The sequence below is a fragment of the Cibotium barometz genome, chromosome 43 (assembly GCF_041138505.1).
Source record: "Cibotium barometz isolate CiBa-2024 chromosome 43, ASM4113850v1, whole genome shotgun sequence".
Classification (NCBI taxonomy): domain Eukaryota; kingdom Viridiplantae; phylum Streptophyta; class Polypodiopsida; order Cyatheales; family Cibotiaceae; genus Cibotium; species Cibotium barometz.
Genome location: NC_141088.1, coordinates 6,950,145 through 6,975,499, shown reverse-complemented (window position 1 = coordinate 6,975,499; position 25,355 = coordinate 6,950,145). Strand labels below are relative to the sequence as shown.

Here is a 25,355-nt window from a genome sequence, read left to right as displayed (position 1 = left end):
GCACTCTATACTATGGGCCTACCACACCACCTACAAGGTGGCTATCCGCATACAAATTAATGTTTAAAAAACTACGATGCAAGCAGTGGTTTGATGACAAACTCAAGGACAAGTCCATGAAAAGGTAAAAGATATGGTATTTATATACAGTGTCAATAACATCAAATGGAAACTCAAGTATAGAGGTAAAGGTCCCTATCAAGTCACTGGAATTGTGCAGTAAAGACGAGACCTTGGATGGGGCTAAGATGGAAGAATATTTCAATGGTAGCAAGCTAAAGTGCTATTATGGGCCTCTCACCCAGGACATGCTCTATCAAATTCACAAGAAAAAAGAGAAGAAACAAGAGGCATATAACAAAAAACGAAGGGCAAGCTTGATTGCCCCAACAAAAAGAATGAAAGATGCCGTAGGTCCCCAAGTATACAGATCTCTATACATGTAGTTGTACTTTATGATATAGCTAAATAGAAAACAACGATGAAACCTACTCGCATGCGCTAGAGTTTTCCCAGAAAGACTATGTGGTTACGTGGCCAGCCTTGGTTGACAATTGGGGTTACTCACAATGTTTTGTCTTGGGAGACGTGGACCTCGTTAGGCCACCCACGTCTCACACCATCCACAGATACTATCATCACCATAGTAAACATTTCTTGATCTCCTTAATCGTCGGTTGTTTTGAAGCAAAGTTTTACATTTCATCTAAATTGTTTTATGTGACCCCCACATGTACAATGAAAGAGTGCATCATCCTCAGAAGGGGATGGATTAACTGCATCATCAAGTGACAAAGAAGAGGACACCTCGAACACTACAACATCCCAAGTCTTGTCATCCCATCACACACGGCCAACCATGTACCATCATCTCCGGTAACATTTCTCTCACCTCCTCATTAATGTCACCCTCCAACGATTAAAGGGAACACAAAGGAGGATGCATGTGTTAGAAGAAGTGGAGGTGCTGGTGTGCATAACAACTCAAGTACATGGAGCTTCATCTACATCTTTAGGACATTTTGCTCTTGCTTTTCGCATGCTTCCATGCTCCATTCTTAAAGCATGAAAGCTCCACATGTAGAGATGCTCTGATTGGACTTAGTTACAGATTGTAGCTGACGAATTGGATGTAGCTCACTTAAGTAAGTTGGTTGCACAACTATGGGACGATGTTTGAGTCAACATTTCACACTAGCTTAACCCATGTCTCATGCCTATGTAATTAGATCTCTTAAGGCTATGCTTTAAGGGAGTAACGAAATCACTTTTGGTGGAGTTAATGACTAAAGCGTTTCTCTATTATTCGAGTCAAGGACAGCTCCAACTGCCTTGAACCTGGCTTGAAAAATAGAAAAAAACCTAACCCTGGTCAGGTGTGAGAGGAAGAGCAAAGGTGCAGGTGTGCATAACAACTCAAGTACGGGGAGCTTCATCTACATCTTTTGGATATTTTGCTTTTGCTTTTCGCATGCTTCCATGCTCCATTCTTAAAGCATGAAAGCTCCACATGTAGAGATGCTCTAATTGGACTTACGTATAGATTGTAGCTAATGAACTAGATGTAGCTCACTTAAGTAAGTTGGTCGCGCAATTGTGAGACGACGTTTGAGTTAGCATGTCACACTAGCTTAACCTAGGCCTCATGCTGCTCTAGGTCTCTTGGGGTGATGCTTTAAGGAGTAACAAAACAGTTTTTGGCAAAGTTAAAAGCATTTCTCGTTGGAAAAAAAATAATCTTAACCCCAGCCAAAAAAAAAAGTGTAAGTATATTAATCCGATGCGAGCAATCCTCGACCAGAGAGTTTCATATCGACTAGCACACCCAGGCTGCACCCTACGTCATGGCTTCATGTGTGGTTGCTGCCCAAATACAATCCATTCGCTGCATCGGCCATAGCTGCTCTTCTCATGCTGTTTCCGTTCAGAGCTCGTTGTCATCGTTTTGCACGATCACCATCAGAAGCAGGTCTTGCCCCCTCCGCCATCATCATGTGCTGCGCTTGCGCTCCTCATTCCACCTCCGTACGACTGGCGCTCGGTTGGCGCGGCGGACAATTAAGTGTAAGCTCTCTGTTGTGGAGTTAACTGCAACTTTAGAAATCACTAACTGCAACTTTAGAAATCACTTCTCCTTTTATAACACGCAATACGCGACTGGTATCAGTACAAGCGTCGGCCAGCCCTGAAGAACAAGGACAGACAAATTTTGGGCTCGGTGGACCAGGAACGTGGTTCGGATTTGGAAAGAAACAAGAACGAGAAGTGGGCAGACTAGCAATGGTGGGATTTGTGGTAAGCCATTCAAGGCAATTCTTTTTTGAATGCTAGCACGCCTCATTATGAAAGTACGGCGGGCTAATCTAGTGAGATGTGTGAAAAGAGTCTGCAGACATGATACTGATGGATATGGAGTCGAACACATACATGCATGTTCACACCACATGGCACATTCACATCAGATAAGCTGTTTGTAACACCGAGAAAGTTGGGGTTGTCCGCATGTCAGACGAATCTTCTTGATGTACTGTGAAAGGCCTATTTTAGGGTGCTCAATGCTAATACACATATGCAAGTTAACCATAGAGGACTATCATGCTGTGCATCTTTGTTTCTGCTTAAGTAATAGTATAATTGACTTTTGTATCATTAGCAATTTATGTCAACACAACTTTTGGGCCCACTCTATGCTGTTTTGCTTTGCGTGCTAGAATTGGTGGCAAGCCTAGGTAACATGGTTTCACCTGCCCAACCTACCGTAAGGCACTTAGTCAACTTACCCACACAAATGGATACTTATCCTTTGTAAGACGGCGTTGAAATGGTCTTACTCTTGTTACCATTTTTAAGTTTGGCTGGTCTAGTGTGAAAACTAATCATTTGTATATAAGTTATTTTTTGACAGTTAGCAATGGAGAATCATTAACCGGCCCATGACTTTGTAGCTCCCTCCAGCGCTTCGAATGTCAACACTCACTGGTGGGTCGAGCTTCTTGTCCATGTTGGCGAAACCTCCAAGGGCCACATCCTCTAGCAACAAGAGCTCAAGAGCAGGATGCACACATCCGAGAACAGGGTCGGAAGCTTAGCCATTCCCAACAACTGCTTCAAGCCGCCCATGCGAAGAACGTCAAGCTTAAGAAATGCACCCGTGAAATCTATCGGCTTTAGATTGTGCTTGTGGCAGTTGTAGACACCTGGGAGTTAGTCGATACTCACAAGTAGGACATGGATGCCCCCCAACTTCTATTACAATCCCTCGAAACTGCCAAGGTTGTGACAGCCTAGGCACCTGAAGCCCAAAGAGACCAACTCCTAGATGAGCTCAAGCAAGCTAAAGCCGAAGACGTCCAAGTGGTCCGTGTGGCTAACCAATTTGCAAAGAAATGTGATGCTACTATCAGAATGCACAGCGGAAATGAAGACAACTATTGTAGAGAGCAGTACACAGATGAAAGAGAGAGAGAAGTTGTGTAACTCTGCTATATACACTACATAAAATCTTGAAAATACACACGATGGAGTGTGGGAGCAATGGGCCATTTTATATGGCCGTAGGCTACTGGTCGGCCAGCCCATAAATAGGCCGACAACAGCTTATTCTCACGACTGCCACACTTGGATTGCTCATGACCATCAGATACCTGGTCGGCTAGGTGCATGCAGTCAGTGAAGACTGTAGGACAAGACTCGGGCAGCAAAATCATAGTCGGCCAGCATCTGGGGGCAACTGATAGCCCATCCACTCCTCCAAAAAAATAGGAAAAATATACGGAGAGTGAGGAAAAATGGGAAGACACTAAAACGAGCGGGCACACCCACAACAGAGGCCCTGACATAGTGTAAAGACAGGGGATGACTACTAACACCCCCTCTCAGCTCCTGGATGTGGAACCAACCCCAGTGAGTTGGAGTGCCGCCGGAGCATAGCTTGAGGTAGAGACTTTGTGAAGAGGTTTGTCGCATTGTCCTCCGTTGAACAATAAAGAAGCAAGATGTCACCAGCCAAGATCTTCTCACGAACAAAGTGATATTGTATCTCTATGTGCTTGGTCCGGGCATGGAAGACCGGGTTCTGAGCAATAGCGATACAGCTATGGTTATCGCATTGGATGATCGTGGGCTCCCTATGTGGAAACCCAATCTCGCCAAGCAACCTCCGCAGCCACACAATCTCGCAAGTAGCACAAGCAGCCCAGTACTCTGCCTCTGTTAGACGACAAGGCAATAGTTGGCTGCCTCTTGCTGCTCCATGAAACAGCTCCTGAGCCGAGGGTAAAACTGTAGCCTGATGTAGATCTCCTCGTGTCTGGATCTCCTCCCTAATCTGAGTCACTCCAACCTTGGAGTCCAACTCGATCCTTCGTTTCACCTCCCAATGGCATAGAAGAGTCCAAGATCCTTCGTACCCTGCAGATAGCGCAAGATCCGCAATCCTGCGTCCTAGTGAGAATTCAACGGCGTTTGCATAAATGAGCTCAACAGCCCCATAGGAAAGCGCAAGTCCAATCTGGTGTTCAGCAACCAGATCAATGAACCAACTAGCTTCCGGTATAGAGAGGCATCAATTGGCTCACAAGGATCATTAACTGTAAGTTTTGTGTTCGGGTCCATTGGTGACGTGATAGGCTTGCAGTTCTCCATCCCAAAGGCCTCAAGAAACTCATGGACATACCGCTGTTGAGAGACAAAGAACCCCCTCTGGGTCTGCGAGATCTCCAATCCCAAGAAGAAGTGGAGTAAGCCTAAATTGGTCACCTCAAACTCCTTTGACAAGGTAGTCTTCATCACTGCAATGTGCTCCACATGACCACCAATGAGAATGAGGTCATCCACTTAAAGGATGATTGACGAGACCATGCCGCGTTCCCGAAAGAGATATAGGTTAGGATCTGCAACCGATCTCTGAAATCCAGTCCGTAGAAAGAAGGAATCAATCTTCTGATTCCAAGCCCTGGGAGCCTGCTTAAAACCATACAAGGCTTTCCGCAACCTGTAAACTATCCCCTTTGATCCTGGAACCTCAAAGCGTGGAGGCTGCTCAACATACACCTCCTCGTGCAAGTCACCATTAAGGAACGCAGATTTCACATCCATTTGAAATACGGGCCACCGCTGAGAAGAAGCAAGGGCAAGAACGGTCCGAATCGTGGTCATCCTTGTTGTCGGTGCAAAGGTATCCTCATAGTTGATGCCAGGCCGCTGAGCATAACCCTTAGCCACAAGTCTGGCTTTGTGTTTGTCCACCGATCCATTTGACGTATACTTGGTCTAAAAGCACCAACGACAGACCGTTTGGACGGCCTCGGAACCAACTCCCAAGTTTTATTCTTCTCTATGGCATCCAGTTCCACCTCCATGGTTTCCTCCAAGTATCCTGTGCAAGGGCTTCCTTGACGGAAGTGGGCTCTTTGTCCCGCATGACACGAGACATCAAAGCATAGTTTACCTGTAAGAGCTCTGCTGAATGACTTTTGTCACGAACTCTATGCGATCTTCGAGGTCCGTCCTTTGTGGTCCATTCGGAGGGAAGCTCCATAACACCTGACTCTTGGAGGGTGTCTACCAATCACCTGGGTACTCGAACAGAATGTGGAGCCTGCTACTGCTCTGCGGGGGATCATCTCCAGCCGTGGGCTCAACCTCCTCAACTGACTGAGGCTGTCCAGGTGGAACAATCGACTGGGAATCATCATCAGAATCATCTTGGTCTCCAAGGAGTGGCAGCTCATCAACAATGGAAACTAGAACATGCTCGTCAAAAACCACCTCTCTGCTGACGATGACCTCGTTCCTCTCTGGATCATACAACTTTATCCCTTGGAAAGAGAGTTATATCCCACAAAGACAAGCTTTTGGGACTTAGAGTCAAGCTTCCCCCTTTGCTTCTTTGGAATGTGAACATAATAACATATGCATCACTCCCAAACACACGGAAATGGGAGACATCTGGTTTCCTGCCAAAATATGCCTCAAAGGGAGTCATGCTCAGTACTGAAGTCGTCGGAGAACGGTTGAGGATATGGACAGCCGTAGCCACAGTCTCTCCCCAAAGTGGATGAGGAAGATCACGATGCTCCAGCATCGTTCTCGCCATCTCCCAGCACATTCCTATTCTCACGCTCAACTACTACATTCTGTGAAGGCGAACCTGTATTGGCCAGCTCCCGCTTGATGCCATGTTCCGCACAAAACCGCATGAATGCATTGGAAGAAAACTCTCCTCCTTTGTCAGCCCTAAGAGTCTTTATCTGCAAGCCAGACTTTCTCCACCATCACATGCCATTCCTTGAACCGAGCAAAAACTTGGTCCTTCTGTGAAAGAAAATAAACCCAAGAGAATCTGCAGTAGCATGAAATACAAAGAACCTCCCAAGGATGGCGTCTGCATAGGTCCACACAAGTCAGTGTGTACCAACTCCAAAGGTTTCGAAGCCCACTTGGAAGCCTGCTTCGGAAAAGATTCCCTGTGTTGCTTACCACGAATGCAAGAACCACAACGTCCTTGCCTGCTGCCAACATTCGGTAAGCCAACCACCATCTAGTCTCGGAAAGCTCATCGCAGCGCATCCACATTCAAGTGGCCAAACCGAAAGTGCCACAAGTCACCAATCTAAGAATCTATCAATGAGGAGAGTGCTGAGAGTTTGTATATACCATTCTCAACTTTGCCTTCCCAAACAACCTGGCCATTCTCTCGGTCCCGTAGAGCAACAGAATGCTCCTCAAACTCCACTTGGAAGCCAGTCTCGCAAACCTCATGCATTGACAACAGATGAAAACCAAGTGCGGGGACGTAAAGAACAGGATAGGAATGCTTCCCCCCTTTGTCGTCGGGAATGATCTCCATCCGGTCCTCACTGTGAATTAGTATGGTGGAATTGTCGCCAATGAAAATGCAACCTGACTGCCGTTTCAGATCTTGAAAGAAGTCACGAGAAGGAGTCATGTGCCTGGAAGCACCACTATCAAGAATCCACTCCCGAGTATCCTTGGCGGTGAAGCCAATTGTCTCCTTGCTCGAAGAAGATGAAGCATCGGTGTCCAACATCTCCAAGTGCACAAAGGCTGGAGTCTTTGCAGTTGAAGTTGAAGAATCAACACTCTTCCCAGTTTGCTTGTTGGGACACTTCCTCCAATAGTGGCCTTTCTCACCACAATTACAGGTCCTCTCGGCCTTCAGTTTCTCACGGTCCGAATCGGGTTTCTTCTCAGAAGACTTCTCCGATGAAGACTTCCCTTTGCCCTTGTTGTTGTTGTTGTTACGTTCTTTCGACCGTTGGCCAATCAAGGCCTCAGAGCCTTCGCCCTGTGGAGGGTTCGTAAATCGCTCTTCCTGGTCCAAGACCATTGGCACAAGCTCCTCCCATGTGATGGTGCTGAGCTTGCCACTGGTGATCAAAGAGGAGTAAAAGGCTGAGTACTGAGAGGGCAAATAGGACAACAACGTGATGGCCATATCCTCTGACGATATCTCTTTCTCGGCCTGGAGAACCTCCTACTGAAGAGTTTGCAACTTGCTGATGTGCTTCCGCATCGTCGATGACTTTGCAGGATTCATCACCTGCATCTGAACTTACAAGGAGATCCTCTTCATGGGTGATACCCTGTTGTACAGAGAAGCCAAATGTTGCCAAATCTCTCTGGCCATCGTCATATGCTTTATGGGATTGATCACCTGTGTTGTGCAATTTAGGAAGATGAAAGAACGGATGTGGGCATTAACATGATCCCATAACTTTGCCTGTGCCTCTTGTTACTTCCGTATAGAGGGTAACTCCCCATCTTCCAACTCCGGCCGTGGAACCCCAACAACAATGAAATCAGCCAAGTCATAAGACTCCAAGACAGACTCCATTACCTTCCATATGCCGTAGTTGTTCCCGCCCAACTCTTGGTCCACTGGGAACTTGGGATCTTCATGTGCTTTTCAGCCATCTCAAGCAAGTCAGCCATCTCAAGGGTTCACAAGGTCTTGTGAAGGGAGGCTGGGTGGGAAAAAGAAGAAGAAGAGGTTGCAAATAACATCTAAGGTGGTTGTCCAACGGTGATGGCCGCCTTCAAGTCCCGTACAGCCCAAACAGTCTCCAATCAGCACCTCCAATCAGCAAACCCTCGACGTCCCACTGTTTCCAAGCCTCAAGCCACCTGGGGCTCTGATACCATGTCAGAATGCATAGCGGAAATGAAGACAACTGTTGTAGAGAGCAATACACAGATGAAAGAGAGAGAGAAGCTTTGTAACTCTGCAATATATAGCACATAAAATCCCAGAAATACACACGATGGAGTGTGGGGGTAGGGGGGGCATTTTATATGGCCCCAGGCTGCTGGTCGGCCAGCCCATAAACAGGCCGACAGCAGCCTATGCTCACGACTACCACTTGGACAACTCACGACCAGGAGATACCTGGTCGGCCAGGTGCATGCAGCTGGCCAAGATTGCAGGACGAGTGGGGCAGCAAAATCATAGTCGGCCAGCATCTGGGGGCAGCTGACAGCCCATCCACTCCTCCAAAAAAACAGGAAAAATATATGGAGAGTGAGGAAAAATGGGAAGACACTAAAACGGGCGGGCACACCCACAACAGAGGCCCTGACAGTGTACAGACAAGAGATGACTGATAATAGCTACCCTCCCTGTAACTCGCGGTAGGTGCCCGGGGGACTAGGGCCTTTGACACACTTGTTGATACCATCAATGCATATTAAAACATTTAAACATGGCCACAACCTTAACACATATCCATCATCACTTTGCATAAAACATAAAAGCTGGACAAAACATCCACAAATGCTGAAAATGGAGCTTGCACGTGTGACACCGCATAGAGGCCGGAATGGGCAGGAGATATTTCTTTCGGCTTCATGACCAACCTGACCAAGAAAAGCTAAGTATACTTTGAGTTTGCAAAGTTGGTGCTTTTGCTATTTACTATGAAGTGTTTTTGATGTTCACTAACCCTTGTATAGCCAGGAGATTTCTTTCTTGGACGAGATTTATATAGAGATTGGGCTTCACAAGCAATTTCTATGGACGAATCTGTCCGAGTTTATAGAGAAGAAATCTTTGGATATCTCATGGATATGATGCTTTTATGAATAAAGTCCACCTCTACTCCAAGGTGTGTAGTTAGCACGGAGTATGTGGTAAGAGTTATGGTATACAAGGATTATGGTATATAGGTCTATGGATTCCTGGACTTCTTTTCTAGGGATTTGGATCCATCCTCAGGTTTATGGATTATGTTTATGACTCCCTTTTACTAGGATGGATTATTCTTTATAGCTCTCTTTATTTGGGATGCATTGGACTTATGAAACTCATGGTTCACATATCCTGTGTAGTGTTCTCGTCCTACGTGCTCTCTTGAAGATTGTTTCTACCATGTGTGGGTGGAACAAAGAGAGCAGATGGAAGGGAACATGTGCACTTCAGAGGGTAGTGTCGAGCACAACATGCCGTGTGTAGTGTTCTCTTGTCCTATGTGCTCTCTTGAAGATTGTTTCTACCATGTGTGGGTGAAACAATAGAGAGCAGATGGAAGGGAACATGGGCACTTCAGAGGGTAGTGGCGAGCACAACATTCCGTGTGTAGTGTTCTCTTGTCCTACGTGCTCTCTTGAACATGGGCACTTGAGAGGGTAGTGTGAGTTGGTGGCCGAAGTGCCTACAAACTATTGGTGGCCGAAATGCCTATAACTATGTGCAGCAGAAATGCTTATGGAACACCAGGCTATTTATGCCTGCGAGTGATTGTTTTATCTTGTTACTTGAGCCCACCTCTCATCCAAGGTGTGTGGTCAGAGTACCAGCATGGAGTGCAAGTGGTAAAGTGGACATGACGCTTGGTTGGCACGGGACTTATGTCTATGCCAAGGGTCATGTGGACCGATGTCTTGTTGGCAGGAGACTTATTTTGTCTCGCCCATTTACTTGGGACATGGATTATGATATCTGGACTTATGGGATTGATTTGTCTCGCCCATTTACTTGGGACATGATTATGATATCTGGACTTATGGGATTGTTTTGTCTCGCCCATTTATTTGGGACATGGATTTATTTATTTTTAAAAGCCATACTAGAATCACTATCTCCCCATACAGAGACCAAGAGGTTCATTGTTCATCTCACCATGCATGTGGATTCATGTTGGGATTGTGAGAGGGCAATTCAATGAACACCACACCATACATGTGGATTCGTGTTGCGATTGTGGAGTGAGTGTTTCATTGTTTCCACACCATGCTTGTTGACCAGAGTTGAGATTGTATGGGAGAATATGGGAACTGTTGGGATTGGGAGAAAGGATTGCCAGAACTATGGAGAACCAGCTTTTCTGTAAACATGGTTTGGGCTCTTGAATAGCACCAGTTTGTGTGCATAGCACATGTTTCTGTGCGAGGCACTAGTTTCTTGTGCATGGCACTTATTTAAGTGTCTTAGCACCTGGTTGGTGATTTTCATTGGTATATGATTATCTCATTGATATTGGTGATTGAGACACAATTGGCTCTTGTGCCTGTGTCTAGCATATCTTCCATGGAATTCTCGCCCATTTATTTTAGGACATGATTTTGATATTGGTATTATGGAGACTTATTTAGTCTCACCCATTTCTTTGGGACATGGATTCTTCAGATATATTGGATTTTTGAGACTGTCTCGTCTCGCCCACTTCATGATTAGATCTTGAATATATGGCTTAAAGGTTAAAGTTGCGGACAACTTTTAAGAAGTTGGGGAGGATCTCTATAGAACCCAGTGGCAATGTCTCTGATCTCCCCGGGCTCAGTAGCTACTGATCCGTCCGGCCTCCCAAGCTGACGGACTCCTGCTCGAGCATGGCGGGGTCCACTGATCTCAAAAAACTCCCCAGTCACTCTATCACCAAGCTGCGTCCACTGAGAGGCCTGGCGACGATAATAAAACTCATGTCTCTGCTCCTCTGCCTCTCTAACCTCCTGGCGTGCCTGGCTCAGCTGGGACGCCACCCACTCACATGCAGGTTGCTGCTCCTGAATGCGCTGAAGCGAAGCAAGGCTGCGTCTCAGCCGATGCTCCCGCTCGCGAGTCTCTCTCAGCCGTGTCAAAGCTGCAGAGTGCAGAAAAGAGGTAAGCTCGATGAGTCCCTGGGCACACTGGCCTGCTGCATCTTGGTCAGAGCACTGACTATCATGCCAGATCCTCTCAATGTCCTCAGCGAGACTAGGATCTGTAAGTACCCTCTCTGGGATCCTCAACTGGCAGGCTGGGCTCCCGTGTCCGCTCCTCAAATGTCAAAATAACTGGCGCATGGTCTGAAAATGAGGTGCCAGCGAGAATGCCAACGGAGCCCCCTCGCTCCCCTAACCAGTCGCCCACATAAAAGCGATTAATCCTTGATAGATTAGTCCCTCCCTGCCGGCGATCCGACCGAGAGAAACTAAGACTGTCCTGAGAGCGGGAGAAGGCCCCATGCTGCCATGCATCAGTGATCCTCAGTGACATGCAAAATCGCTCCCAAGCTGCAAGCTCCGTGCCGTGCACTGTAACATGACTGCCTCCCACCCTATCGGCCGGGTCCTCAAGCATGTTGAAGTCTCCCCCGACACACCTATGTGCAGCCTCTAGCAATGCATCCGTAACCTGGGTCCAGAACTCTGCTCTGGCACTAGCATGGTTGGGCGTGTAGACGTTGAGCACGCCCAAGAGCTCATCATGCATCCTCAGAATGACATAGTGTGCTCTACCAGGCACAATGATCTCTCGATCCACAATGGCCTGCCGCCATACATCTGCAATGACCATGCATACTCCTCCCTGTCCACCCAAAGGGCCAAACCCTGCAGACCAAAAGGTGTCCCATCTACCAGGCATCACCGAACCATACCTCCGGATCCTGCTCTCACCCAAGTGGTGCTCCTGCATCATCAAAATATCAATACTGCCACCAACCAGGCATCTCTGCAGCTCCTGCCACAAGCAACCACGACAGCGTATATAATGTGCTCCGCCAAGGCCCTGTACATTCCATGAGATGATCCTCATGGATGACCTGCTGAGGTGGATGCTGTCTCAGCCATACGGCGGGCCTTCGCGAGCGGCTTGGATGGAGAATAGTCCCCATCTGAGCGGCTACGAATCTGCCCACCCGGTGTGCTGCAAGAATCACGGATCAGGCGTCAGCGGCTGTGTCCCATGGCGACTGCCTCCCGCTCAGACAAAGCAACCTCGTGTATGCATACATATCCAGGGTCGCGTGCTAAGTCTGCCACTATGCGAACAACCAAATGACGAATCCCTGAGGTATCCACACTCCCGGGATCCAAGAAAAAATGAGCCAACTCCCATAGTCGGCCTATCACATCTGTCACCTCTAGATCGCTCACATGGTGGGAAAACTCAACTGCCTGAGTCTTCAAAGTGCTAAGAGCGAGCTCCAGAGTCCACTCTCGGTCGCATGGGCCACAGAGAGGGAACGAGAAGGCCACGGCTGACTCAAGTGCCTCCTCCCCGCGGGCTGGTGGTATCACTACATGAACTCGGATGGGTGTTGGCTCATGGGGGCCCTCTGCTCCAAAAAGCCGTGTGAAGGAGTAATCAAAAGCCTCCGAGCGCTGTCTAGTGCCGAGGCAACTTAGCCGACTGCGGATAGATGATATCCGTGAAGCCCCGAATCGGCATGGTAAGTCTCCTCTGCGGTGCTCGATCAAGGTCGGTGCTCAGAGCCCTCCGGACTGCAGGTGAACGCCAGGGACTGCCAGGGCCTCCCGGGGAGCTGAGGCGGGGGGGGGGGGGGGGGGGGGGGGGGGGGAGGGGGGGGCGATGGGGGTGAAGAAGGAGCCGCTGCCGAAATCGGAGCGGGGGCAGGAGGCGGCGAAGGTGGAAGCGAGGCGGTAGGGGGGGACGGGGGTGGGGGGGGTGAAGGAGGGGTGCTGGCATCTCCTGGTCCTCAGTCGTTCGCAGGGGCTCCTCCTGGAGGGGAGCAAAGCTGTTCCTCACGGGAACCCAGTGATGCTGAGACTGTGGATGCTGCTGCATCGGTCTCTGGGCGTGCTGCTATGGCTGTCTCACTCGACGGCGCCCCTGTCCAGGCTGCCACTCCGAGGTCTCGGTGGCCTGAGCAGGTGTCCCGGAGGCCGAGCCGCATCTGTGGGCGTGCCACCAGGGGCGTGCTGCTGCGGTGAGGGTCGGGGTCTCTTGCGAGGACAGGCCTTGGCCAGGTGGCCGACTTGCCTGCAATTAAAGCACTGGTTCGGGAGCCCCGAGAACTCCACTCTCTGATCAATCCATCCCCCCCTATCCTAGGTAGCTGAATGACCTTCGGAAGGGAGGAGATGTCAGGGACCAACACTTTGACCGACGGTAGCCCAGCTGCTCTGGCCACCACTGAAGCTGCTGTGGGGCCAGTCTCTAGCACCGAACCCCACCAATGCTCCTAGCCTAGAAAGGAGCGGCAGGTACTCGCGGCGGAGTTCAGGGAAGCAAACTGTAACATGGAAAAGGCGCTCTCCCTGCTCGGCTGCTGCTGGGTCAAAGCCATGCTGCCAAGGTCTGAAGAATGCCCGAGCACCCCTGATGTCTAGGGGACTCATGGCTAGGACCTTGGCCGCGCTCTGGGCTGTCTCGAACTCGATCTGGTAGTGACCACGGCCCAGTAGCTGAACGTCCAGGATCTTGCCCACATCTGCAAGAAGGCGGGCCTGGAGAAGATCCCGGATCTCCCCTTTGCTGGGGCAAGTGCCGACTATACGGCAGATGGTGGAATGTGCCTGAGGCGTTCCACCTCTGCGGCGAGGCTCGCTTCCTCTTCTGGCGAAAGAGAAAGCCTGATGGGGGTATCCTCAGGTGCGGGCGAGGGGGCTGCGGGAGAGTCCCTCTGAGGTGGGGCGGGAGGAGCCTCCATCAGTGTCTGAAGCTAAGTCGAAGGCGGAGCGCAAGCGGAAAGTCCTGCAAGAGCCAAGCTGCACACAAAGGACGGAGGGGGAAGGCGGAAGGCAAAAGGAAGGAGACCCCAGGGGGCGAAAAAATCAGAAAAAAAGGGGGGGGAGGCAAGGCGGGCGAAGACAAAAAAAAGCCCCTAGGGGGAGGCGGAAAAAGCATGAAACAGGGGGTGGGGGGAAGATAAGGTGACGGCAGCGAAAGGGGAGGCGGGGCACTGAAGGAAGATGGGAGGGCGCGAAGGAGAGGAGGAGGAGCTGGGGGGCGGCGGGCGTTGCAGCGCAGGGTCGTGCAGGGCAACCAGGCGGGGAGAAGGGGGCAGACGCGAGAGCAGGCGGGGGGGGGGGGGGAGCAGATGCGATGGCGGGAGAGGGGGAAGCGTGTAGACAGCGCGAGCAGGGGGGAGGGGGGGCGTGAGCTTCAGTCAACCACTGAGCCAGCCATTGAGGCTCGGGATGCTTGCAGACAGACTGTGTGGGCCCATGTGCAGAGGAGGGTCACAGATCGTATGCGTACAGTTCTGGGTGAGCCTCTTTCAGAGGTTGAGCTTGCTGAGGCCTTGAGGGTCCTGCCGCACCATAGTTGCCCAGGGGAGGACGGATTGATGCCTGTTTTTTTTATGCGCTATTGGGACCTTTTGGGACTAGGCCTCTGCAGGGGCTTTCAGTATGTTTTGGACACTGGGGTGATGCCACAAAGCTTTTCAGAGGGCTTGATCTTTCTTATCGCCAAGGGGGAGGGAGTATCAGATGATATTCGGCATTGGAGACCTATTACGATCCTCAATACTGTCTACAAGGTCTTAGCAAAGGCCTTGAGTTTGAGGATCCAGCCCTTCGTGGGGGAGTTGATTCATGCTACCCAGACAGGATTCGTCAAGGAGCGTAGTATCCTTGATAAAATTTTCACCTTCTGGGAGGCGACGGCCCGAGCTAGATTTCTTGGTGAGGACTTGGTCATGATGCTTCTCGATTTTGAGAAGGCATACGATAGAGTTGATTGGGGTTTCCTAGAGGGCACTATGCTTCGCCTGGGCTTTGAGCCAGGTTGGATTAGAGGGGTGGCGGCTCTGTATTCCACAGCTCGTAGCCAGGTGTTGATTGCAGGAGGATGGGGGCCGAGTTTTGAGCTGACCAGATCAGTCCGTCAGGGGTGTCCTCTCGCCTGTTTCTAATTCTCTTCTTTGTTGAGGCTATGAGCATGTATTCAATTGACGGCAGAGGAGGTTGGTTTGAGAGGACTCCAGCTCCCAGTCTGGGGGGAGGACCTGCTCGATGCGAGTTTGTTGACGACACGGGCTTATTTTTGCATGGCCAGGAGGCCAATCTTCTTCGGGCAGAGCAGTCGATCCAGGTTTTGGGGCACTTGGGCACCAGAGATTCGATGGATCTTCATAGAGATGAGGAGGACAGGCCTCAGTAGAGGTTGGGAGGACATATTTGCTTTGAGCATCCTGAGAGCTTGGGAGCTGCTGAGACCGGGGCTCTCTCAGAGACCTCCTTCTTGTGTTGAGGAGCGGGCCAGACAGCCGCTCATCTGGAGCCCAGCGGTTCGCACAGAGCAGGGTCATATGCTGGGTTCTCGGCCTCGTCTAGCCTGGGGACCTTTGGCGGCATTGCTGTCAGAGCTTGCACTGAGGATGGCAGATGCCTCTACTATGAGATTCAGGATGAGGGCAGACTTCAGAGAGTGGAGGTGGAGTCGCCTTTGGTTGCAGAGTGCACCTTTCAGAGGATACGGGTAGTGGCCGCCGCTTCTCGGAAGTGGCATATTGACCTAGACCCTGCAGATGTGCTCCCGGATTGGCGCATATGGGCATATGCAGCGCGCCCCTTGGCCCGGCTATAGTGGGACCCTGGGGAGTACGAGTGGCATGATCCTTATGCATCCCTTGAGGCCACAGAGATCACCCTTTTCCAGTATACTATTCGGCTGGGGCGGCATATTTTGACAGCGAGGAGGATGGTCTCTCCAGCTGCAGCGGGGCACTGGCGGCTACAGGGACTCTCACAGGAGTTCCTGGAGGATTTTGGGGCCTAGGATCTCGACTTTCCAGTGGGGGCTGGTCGCCCACACAGGGGCTCAGCAGTTGGCACCTGGCACCTGGCTTGTCTACAGCGGTCTTCCGGCAGCCTACGTCCGATGCGGCCACCCTATGGAGACACAGAGACATTGCCTATGGGATTGCCCTCAGGCGCAGCAGATTTGGCTGCGGATGCTGCGTATTCTGGCCCCCCTCTCTCCAGAGGGTATGTATACGTGGGGTGCCGCTGCTTGGTCGACTTCGTCAGGGCCTGCTATGGGCTATGAGACGGAGCAGGAGAGTCAGACCATCAGATTCATTAGGGGCCAGCCTCGCCTTGTTCCTTCACCGGATTTCTCGTCCGCCAGCTGGACACAGGAGAGGGATCTACGATGGGAGCTCCTTAGTAGCCTCACCATCTGGTTCACCTGGAGGGCCCGGTGTTTCAGGGCCTTTGAGGGGAGACTGGAGCCACCAGCAGAGACTGTACGGGGGATTTGGCAGGAGTTGATCCACTCCCTGCGAGGACAGTATGACCGCATTCGCGACTTGGATGAGGTGATCTTGCGGCGCCAGGCCTTTCACACCACCTGGCGCAACGACCCCTTCTACTGATGCTTGTACTTTTCAGCACCTCGGGAGAGTCTCCCGGGCTGCCTTGCTTTGTTCACTGCTCTGTTTTTCTTGTGAGCAGGAGAGGATCTTTTGTAGCCCTTCGGGCGTTTTTATATAACTAATGGAAGGATCTTTTCTCGGAAAAAAAAAGAAAAGTTGGGGAGGATGTCACCAGCCTTGACATTTCCCAGTATGAAAGGGGTATGGTGGACTCCAGGATGTCTAAATATTTGGAAAGTACAAGCTTTGGGAATGGGGGATTATCCTAGAATACAAAGGACCACACTCCTAAAATTTAGGAGAGCTGCTATTTTTGGCCCGACTCCGATGAAAATTTTGTTCGCGTCATTACATTTGGAATTAAGAGTTGGCAAAGTGCCTATGAGAGAATGTCTACTAGTTGGGATATTTTTAGAGGTAAAGATTATGGAAGGACCCATCTTTTAGATTGGGACATGTGGCAAGAAAGTGGACCAAAGTGAGACAAGTGGCTTGACACTTGTTAGAAAATGGATCAAAGTGAGACAAGTGGCCTCACACTTGTTACTTCAGCTATTGTGTGGCTCTCCACTTGTCATTGTAGCCTTCTCTTGCCATTTTAGCTCATGGGAGGCCCAAATCTATAAATTGGAGCCCTCTCTCTTCATTAATAGAGGCTCTCTTGCTGCACACTAGCCTCTACCACCGTTACAGGCTGCCCTAATGATGGCTACTCTCTTTCTCTCTCTCTTGAAGGCTGCCCATGAAGAATACCGGCTGTTGGAGACTGTTTTGGAGGCTTCCATCGTGAAGAAATACTGAGAAGGCAAGGATATTTAATCATTTATTATGATTTCTAGCCATTGTACTTGTTGTACCAGCCCTTGTACCGGTTGTATTAGCTTTTGTACTTACTGTACCTGTTGTACCAACCATCGTATCGGCTGTACCAGTCACTATACCGGTTGTACTAGTCATTGTACTTGTTGTACCGGCTGAATGGAGAGTTGTACTTGCTGTACCAGCTCTATTGCATGAAGACCCGTGGTTTTTGGGGAAGAATCAGCAGCGGTTGGCCATGGGGGCCCGACTGCATGCTGGTCGACTAGGCCAGGCCTAGTCGTGGGCTTATGATGGGACTGTCGGCCTGATTCTACTGTTCGACTGCATGTTCCTTGACATATAGATAGCACCCGTGCCCCCTCTCTCACATTTGTACCGGATCTTGTGTATATAGCAGAGTTTATACGGCACCTTTCTCCTCCAGCGCGTTTTCGTCTCTCTGTTTTTTGTCTCATTTCCGTTGCACATTCCGACATGGTATCAGAGCTCAAGGTTGCTTGAAGCTTTGGAGACGCTGGGAGCTTGCGGGATTGCTGTTCTTGGTGCTAATTGGAGAGTATTCGAGACGTGGAGAAGTGGGTAGAAGGCGGGCGTCATTGCTGGACAGCCACCTTGCAAGAAAGTGCTGCCTCTTCAAATTTTTTTCCCACCCACCCTCCCTTCACAAGAGCACGTGAACCCCTGAGAAGGCATATTTGCTCCGGATGGCGGAGAAACTTGTGAAGATCCCCACCCTCCCGACGTTCCCGGTGGACCGACAGTTGGATGGGAACAACCATGCGATCTGGAAGGTGATGATGGAGTCTGTTTTGGAATTTTATGATTTGGTTGATTTCATCACGGTTGGAGTTCCAAGACCGAATTCGGAGGAGGAAGAACTTTCACTTTCAACTAAGAAAGAGCGGGAGGCCCAGGCACAATTGTGGGATCGTGTCAATGCGTACGTGCGTTCTTTTATCGTCCTCAACTACACACCCCAAGTGATCAATCATATCAAACACATGACGCTGGCTCGAGGGATTTGGCAGCATTTAGCCTCTCTGTACAATCGGGTATCACCCATGAAGAGAGTTTTCTTGGGAGTGCAGATGCGAGTGACGAATCTTGCAAAGCCTTCGACAATGCGGGAGCACATCAACAAACTCCAAGCTCTTCAAAAGGAGGTTCTTCAGGCAGGGAAGGAGATATCATCAGAGGACATGGCGATCACCCTACTGTCTCATCTGACATGGCCATCACCCTGCTGTCTCATTTGTCCTCTCAGTACTCAGCTTCCTGTTCTTCTTTAATCACCAACGGGAGGCTCTGCACCATTAGTTGGGAGGAGCTTGTGTCGATGATTTTGGACCTGGAGGAGTGGTTTCTGAACCCTCCACAGGGCGGAGGTTTTGAGGCTTTGACTGGCTATCGGTTGAAAGGCCGCAACAACAACAACAATAAGGGCAAAGGAAAGTCTTAAAGTCGAAGTCTTCTGAGAAGAAGTCGGACTTGGTTTGTGATGCCTTGAAGACCGAGCGGACCTATAACCATTGTGGCCAGAAGGGTCACTACTAGAGGAAATGTCCTCAGCGGAGCAATGAGAAAGGTGTAGATTTCCGCGAAGACTCCAGCTTTTGTACCCTTGGAGATTATGGATACTAGAGCTTCATCTTCTTCTAGTAGGGAGGCAGTTGGTCTCATCATTGGGGATACTCGGGAGTGGATTCTGGATAGTGGTGCTTTCAGGCACACGACTCCTTCCTAAGAACTGTTATAGGACCTTCTGAGACAAACATGTCACATCTTTATTGGTGACAAATCCACTTTCTCGATTCACAGTGAGGGTAGGTTGGAGATCGTTCCCTATGGTAGAGGGGGGAAGCATTCCTCTTTGGTTCTTTATGTCCCATCTCTTGGTTTTTATCTTTTGTCAGTACATGAGGTTTACAAGATTGGCATGCGGGTGGAGTTTGATGAGCATTCAGTTGCTATCCAGGACAAAGCAATAGGTCAGGTTGTTTGGGAAGGCAGAGTGGAGAATGGGATTTATAGGCTCTCAGCACTCTCTTCTCTTACAGGCACTCATCTCGGTAATTTGTGGCATTTTTGTTTTGGCCACTTGAATGTGGACTCGCTGCGGCGGGCTTTCCGGGACTAGATGGTGGATGGCTTGCTAGATGTTGGCAGCAGGCAGGGAGATTGCAGTTCCGCATTCGTGGGAAGTAGCATAGGGAGTCTTCTCCGAAGCAGGCTACCAGGCGGGCTTCGAAGCCATTGGAGTTAGTTCACACTGACTTATGTGGGTCCATGTAGACCCCGTCTTTGGAAGGGGCCTTGTTTTTAATGTTGATTGTGGATGATTGTAGTACGTTCACATGGGTGTACTTTCTGCCACATAAGGACCAAGCCTTTGCTCAGCTCAAGGACTAGTATGCTTTGGTTGGAAAAGGAGTCTGGATTGCAGGTGAAGACTGTTCGAGCTGACAAAGGAGGGGAGTTCTCTTCCAATGCTTTTGTGCGGTTTTGTGCGGAGAACGGCATCAAGAGGGAGCTAGCCAATACTGGGTCTTCTTCAAAGAATGGAGTGGTTGAGCGAAAGAACCAGACTGTGGTGAAGATGGCGAGGACGATGTTGGAACATCGCGACCTTTCTCGTCCCCTTTGGGGAGAGGCTGTGGCTACGACTGTCCAAATCCTCAATCGACCTTCGAGGACTGCAGTGCCTAAGTTGAGGCTTATTTTGGCAAGAAACTAGATGTGCCTCATTTCCGTGTTTTTGGGAGTGATGCCTATGTTCACATTCTGAAGAAGGTGAGGGGGAAGCTTGACTCCAAGTCCCAAAAGCTTATTTTTGTGGGATATAACTCTCTTTCCAAAGGCTACAGGTTATATGGCACGGAGTGGAATGAGGTTGTTGTCAGCAGAGATGTTGTCTTTGATGAGCATGTTCCAGCGTCCATTGTTGAGGAGCCACCGCTTCTTGGAGAGCCAGATGAGTATGAGGATGTGTCTCGGGCTATTGTTCCAGCTAGCCAACCTAAGTCAGTAGGAGAGGTTGATCCTGAGGTTGGGGATTTGCCACTGCAGCAATAGGAGGCTCCGCGTTCTATTCGGGTACCAAAGTAGTTGTTGGATACCATTCGGGAGTCATGTGTGATGGAGTATCCCTCTGAGTTGACCACAGAGCATGGACCTCGAAGATCGCACAGAGTTCGTGAGAAAAGTCAGTCAGAGGAGATTTTACAGGTAAACTATGCATTGATGTCTCGTATCATTCGGGACAAAGAGCCTACTTCAGTTCATTCTTTCTTTCAAAGAAAGGGTTTCTTGAGATTAGTTTGCAGATCCGAACTTGTATCTCTGTCGGGAACAGGGTATGGTCACATTGATTATCTTCTATGTGGATGATCTTAGTCTCACTGGCAGTCATGTGGAGCTATGTTGGCAGTCATGTGGAGCACATAGCTGTGATGAAGGCTGCCTTGTTAGAGGAATTTGAGATGATGGATTTAGGTTTACTTCATTTCTTTTTGGGATTGGAGATTTGGTAGACCCAGAGGGGGTTCTCTGTTTCTCAGCAACAGTATGTTCATGAGTTCTTGGAGGCCTTTGGGATGGAGCATTTTTCCAGTGGGGCTGTTGAGCTCATTTATGCGGACACCTTTGAAGACTCATTGGGACGCAAGATTGTGGATCTTGCGGTATATGCAAGGTACGAAGGATCTTGGACTCTTTTATAACACTGCAAAGGGAACGGAGGATGGAGTCAGTCTTCGAGGTTGGAGTGACTCTGATTGGGGAGGAGATCTAGACACGAGGAGATCTACTTCAAGATACAGCTTTACACTTGGCTTAGGACCGATTTCTTGGGGCAGCCAACTGTTGCCTTGTCTTCCATTGAGGCAGAGTATCGGGCTGCTTGGTGAGGAGGTGTGGCTGCGGAGGTTACTTGGCGAGATTGGGTTTTCACAGAAGGAACCCACAGCCATCCAGTGCGACAAAGAGCTGTATAGCTATTGCTCGGAACCCGGTCTTCCATGCCCGGACCAAGCATATAGAGATACAATATCACTTTGGTCGAGAGAAGGTTTTGCATGGTGACATCTTGCTAGCCTTTTGTTCGACGGAGGACAATGTGGTGGACCTCTTCATGAAGCCTCTTCCTCAGCAGATGCTCCGTCAGCACTCCAGCTCACTGGGATTGGTTCCACATCTAGGAGCTGAGAGGGGGTGTGAGCCTTCATCTCTTGTTTGTACCATACTATACCTTAGGGAGTGAGGCCAGTGAAGTGTGCCCCCCCCCCCCCCCCCCCCCCCCCCCCCCCCCCCCCCCCGCGGGAGTTGTCCCTGTTTTTGTCCATTTTCCCAGTTTTGTAGGCTTGTGGGGAGCGGCTATTTTTCTGCTATTTTCTTTTCCTTGGCTGACCTGTAGGAGGCGGCTGGCCATGGGGGCCCGACTGCGTGCTGGCCGACTAGGCCAGGCTTAGTTGTGGGCATATGATGTGGCCGTCGGCCTGTCCGACTGCATGCCCCTTGGCATATTTATAGCACCCGTGGCCCCCCTCACATTTGTACCGGATCTTGTGTATATAGCAGAGTTTATACAGCACCTTTCTCCTCCAGCGCTTGTGCGTTTTCTTCTCTCTGTTTTCTGTCTCATATCTGCTGCACATTCCGACATGATAATGGCTGCCACGTGGCAGCGTAGGAGAGGAAGACTACAAAATCCAACGACAACACATCCATTCATTTTGCACCCAAAGTTGGGTAGTTCTTGAACTTCACCAGGTTCCTATGGACCAGCTTGCCAACCACCACCAACTTTCTGTTCCTCTTGAAAGACAATTTGCTTAGGTTGTAAAACCTTTTCAAGCTCATCCCCTTCCGGTGGATCTTCTTGAACTGGTCCAATTGGTATTCGCCCATATAGGGCCTCAATAGGCTCACATGAAAAGCATTATGTACCTTCCAATGATTTGGAAGAACAAGTCCAAAAGCAACAATATTGATCTTCTGTGAGATCCGAAAAGGCCCATAGTACTTGTTTGAAAGCATGGGTTCTTTGGCTGTCCGTGCCTGTGCCAATGCAATATCCAAAATGGGGAGGGGATGATTAGCCCGAGGGAGGGATTGTTGAGTAGTCTTCTGCATGCTTGCCACCTTGCATGCAGCAGACTACTCAAATTGGGGACTGATGGCTGGGAGAAATCACAGTCCTGGGAAGTAGTCAATAGGTGGAATCTCTGCAAAGTTTGGGTCCATGTTGTGTCAGAGGCCATGCTTCTTTGGAGCAAAGGATGCAGTAGCGTTGTGTGATGCTATGTGCTCTTCTCTAGGGTGGGGAATTGATGATGGTGCAAATCAAACTGTTTTTTTTTTTTTTTTTTTTTTGGGGCGAGGGTATTCTCCAGCTTTGCTCCCTAGTGCTTACTTTTCTGATTGTGACTCTATCCCTACAAAGGTGCCAATGGGCTCAGGAAAGGCCCCCTTTTGTCTCTTGCAGTCGCGACCTGTTTCGACATGATGCTTTTGCTTAATGCATCACTAATGAAAGGATTTTTTATGTGAAAAGGATTCGTCCTGCAGCAAATGAAACTCAATATTGCCAATATGTGAGATGCTATGCCCTTTACTAAAGACCTTTTCCTTGGTGTCTAAATTCTCAATGCTTAAATGTTCTTGCTGAATGACTATTGTGTTCTTTTCATTCTCAGGCAGGTGTTGTCATGGAGGTGTTGACTGGGAAAGGTATCCTAGCTCAGTTGGGCCTTGATCCAGTTGCAGTCAAGTACCCGTTTCTTGCGGGTCTCAGTTTTCTTTTTGTTGGTGGCCTTCTTGGAGGTTATGTGGTTATTAACAATCCTCCAGATTTTTCCAAGGTGCCCCCAAATGATGGGGCTGGTTTGCCTCGAGATCCCTTGAAAACTTATGATCCACAAAGTCTTGATCCGTTGACTACCTGGACACGAGGGGGGGTGGTCAATCGCCCATCTGGACAGGTACTGTTTTACTGTTACTGTAGAATCTTTGTTGGAAATTCAAGATACTTCTAAGGGGAACCTTCGTTTGACCTATTTCCTTTTGTGGATTTGTATGCAGAAGGGTCGTGAGCCCTACGTGTCAGACCTTGATTTGCCACCTCCTGGCAAGAAAGAGTAGCATTATAATTAATCTTTGACTCAACTGGTAAGTGCACGTGAGCTGTATGCGTAAGGATTAGGGGATCTGAGTATCATGTCTAATGCTCGTGGCCTTGGTTACACCTCAAGCTTCAGATGAGTCTGATTTTGTATCATTGTAATGCCTAGGATTGGGGGATCTGAGTATCAGGTCTAATCCTTGTGCCCTTTGTTACACCTCAAGGTTCAGATGAATCTGGTTTTGTATTGTTGTTCAATGCCTCTTAAAGCACCAGTACATGTAACATTATTTTTGTCTGTGATAACAGTGTGAAGTTTTTCACTGCACAACACTCTGCACCTTGAGATGAGTTTGTCACTGGTACGACTAAGATATTTGTTTAGACACGAACTGTTTAACTCTCTAATATCCTAGTCACGAATTCTTTAACTCTCTCTGATTGATTGCATTTATAAACGCACAGCTTATGGGTTGGGGATTGGCCCTGCTGCTCAATCCTACTCTAACTGAGGTATACGAAGGTGTTCACCACTTCCTAGGTGGGCCTGGTAAGTATCTCTTGGAGAGATGCCATTAAGGTTTTAGCTAAGCATGATTATTGTGTTATGGACAGTCATAATGGATCCACAATCAAAGCATCCAAAATATTGTTCTTATGCTTTCTTCGAAAATTGGGTCGTGAAAATCATAGCTTTGACACACGATGTTTCACTTTCGTGGATATTTTTCCAGTTGCAAGCATCATTTCCAACCTTCTTGCATAGTTTTTCAAGGTTCCCAGGAGCAAGAATACTGCCCTAATTTTGACTTTGCTCTCTTCCATCAGCAGCCTAAGGGATAGCCAGTTCCCAGTAGCAAGAATACTGCCCTAATTTTGACTTTGCTCTCTTCCATCAGCAGCCTAAGGGATAGCCAGTGTTAAGTGTGATGTGTGTTAGACCTGTTTCTGTTCCCCGCATGTTGTGATGGACATTTCCCAAAGAGCTTGGCTGTTTACATATTAACATGCTGGTTGGGTAGATGCCCAGTTCGGTCTCGTTCTATTTGTGGAGAGGTTTTATGCCGTCATCCTGTGTTGTGTTACCAAGTTGAATATTTACATCCACTGTTTTAGTCTCGTCTCCCACCCACTTGAGCATGAAATGATGCGAGTTCACCTTTTTATCAGGCTTGTGCTACTTGTCGACTCTGGTGAAATCTGAAGAGGTTTTTTGAGCGTAGTGACTGGAGGCATGTTTCATGAAATTGTGCTTGAAAGGCATCGTTGAGACCGTTAATTCTGTCTACAGTGTCCGCATGCTAAACTCTGCAGCAAAGTTGGGATGATGTTTGCTCCCCGTGAAGCCACTTGTCACATCGATAAAAACAACCAATATAATACTTGAATTAATGTTACTCTTAACTTATTAATGCACTTGTATTTTTGGTGCTTCTTGGTTGCGTGATCATCTTTTCCGATGGGGACTTGCAAGTTTGATCTCTCTCTCTCTCTCTCTCTCTCTCTCTCTCTAGCCTACTGATCTACAATGGCTGCCTCTGCTTTACTGAAGAGTAGCCTTTCTTCTGGCAACAAGAAGGCTAGTGGGTCCTTCCACAGGTACTCCGATATTTTGCCTCAAAGGCCGTGTGTATGTCAAATATTACTAGTGCCCTGAAGAAAACCAGTAGCAAGAGCGTTGGATCTTGCTGTTTTCTCATATTATGTGATCGTCAAGGTGTAGTAAGTATATACACACACACACCAACAATCATTAAAAATTTATATCTCTTGCAAACTTCTAAATGTGCCTATTATAGAATGGCTTTGATGACTTGAGTCCAAACCAGAAAGCCAATCTTCGCAATATA

The 25,355-nt window shown here is 48.9% G+C and overlaps 1 protein-coding gene across 2 annotated transcripts; it reads left to right on the top strand.

The window, feature by feature from the left end:
- The first annotated feature begins 1,757 nt into the window (after window positions 1-1,757).
- On the top strand, window positions 1,758-23,899 carry LOC147613477 (uncharacterized). Of its 2 annotated transcripts, none has more exons than XM_086781417.1 (4): window positions 1,758-2,064; window positions 2,168-2,295; window positions 23,081-23,365; window positions 23,469-23,899. In XM_086781417.1, exons 1-4 carry the CDS (start codon window positions 1,845-1,847, stop codon window positions 23,523-23,525), a joined length of 690 nt encoding a protein of 229 aa, XP_086637543.1. In that variant the 5' UTR covers window positions 1,758-1,844; the 3' UTR covers window positions 23,526-23,899. The 2 variants fall into 2 exon arrangements, with proteins under 2 accessions (XP_086637543.1, XP_086637542.1); XM_086781416.1 differs by having other exon boundaries at window positions 1,769-2,064; window positions 23,466-23,899.
- The last annotated feature ends 1,456 nt before the right edge of the window (window positions 23,900-25,355 follow it).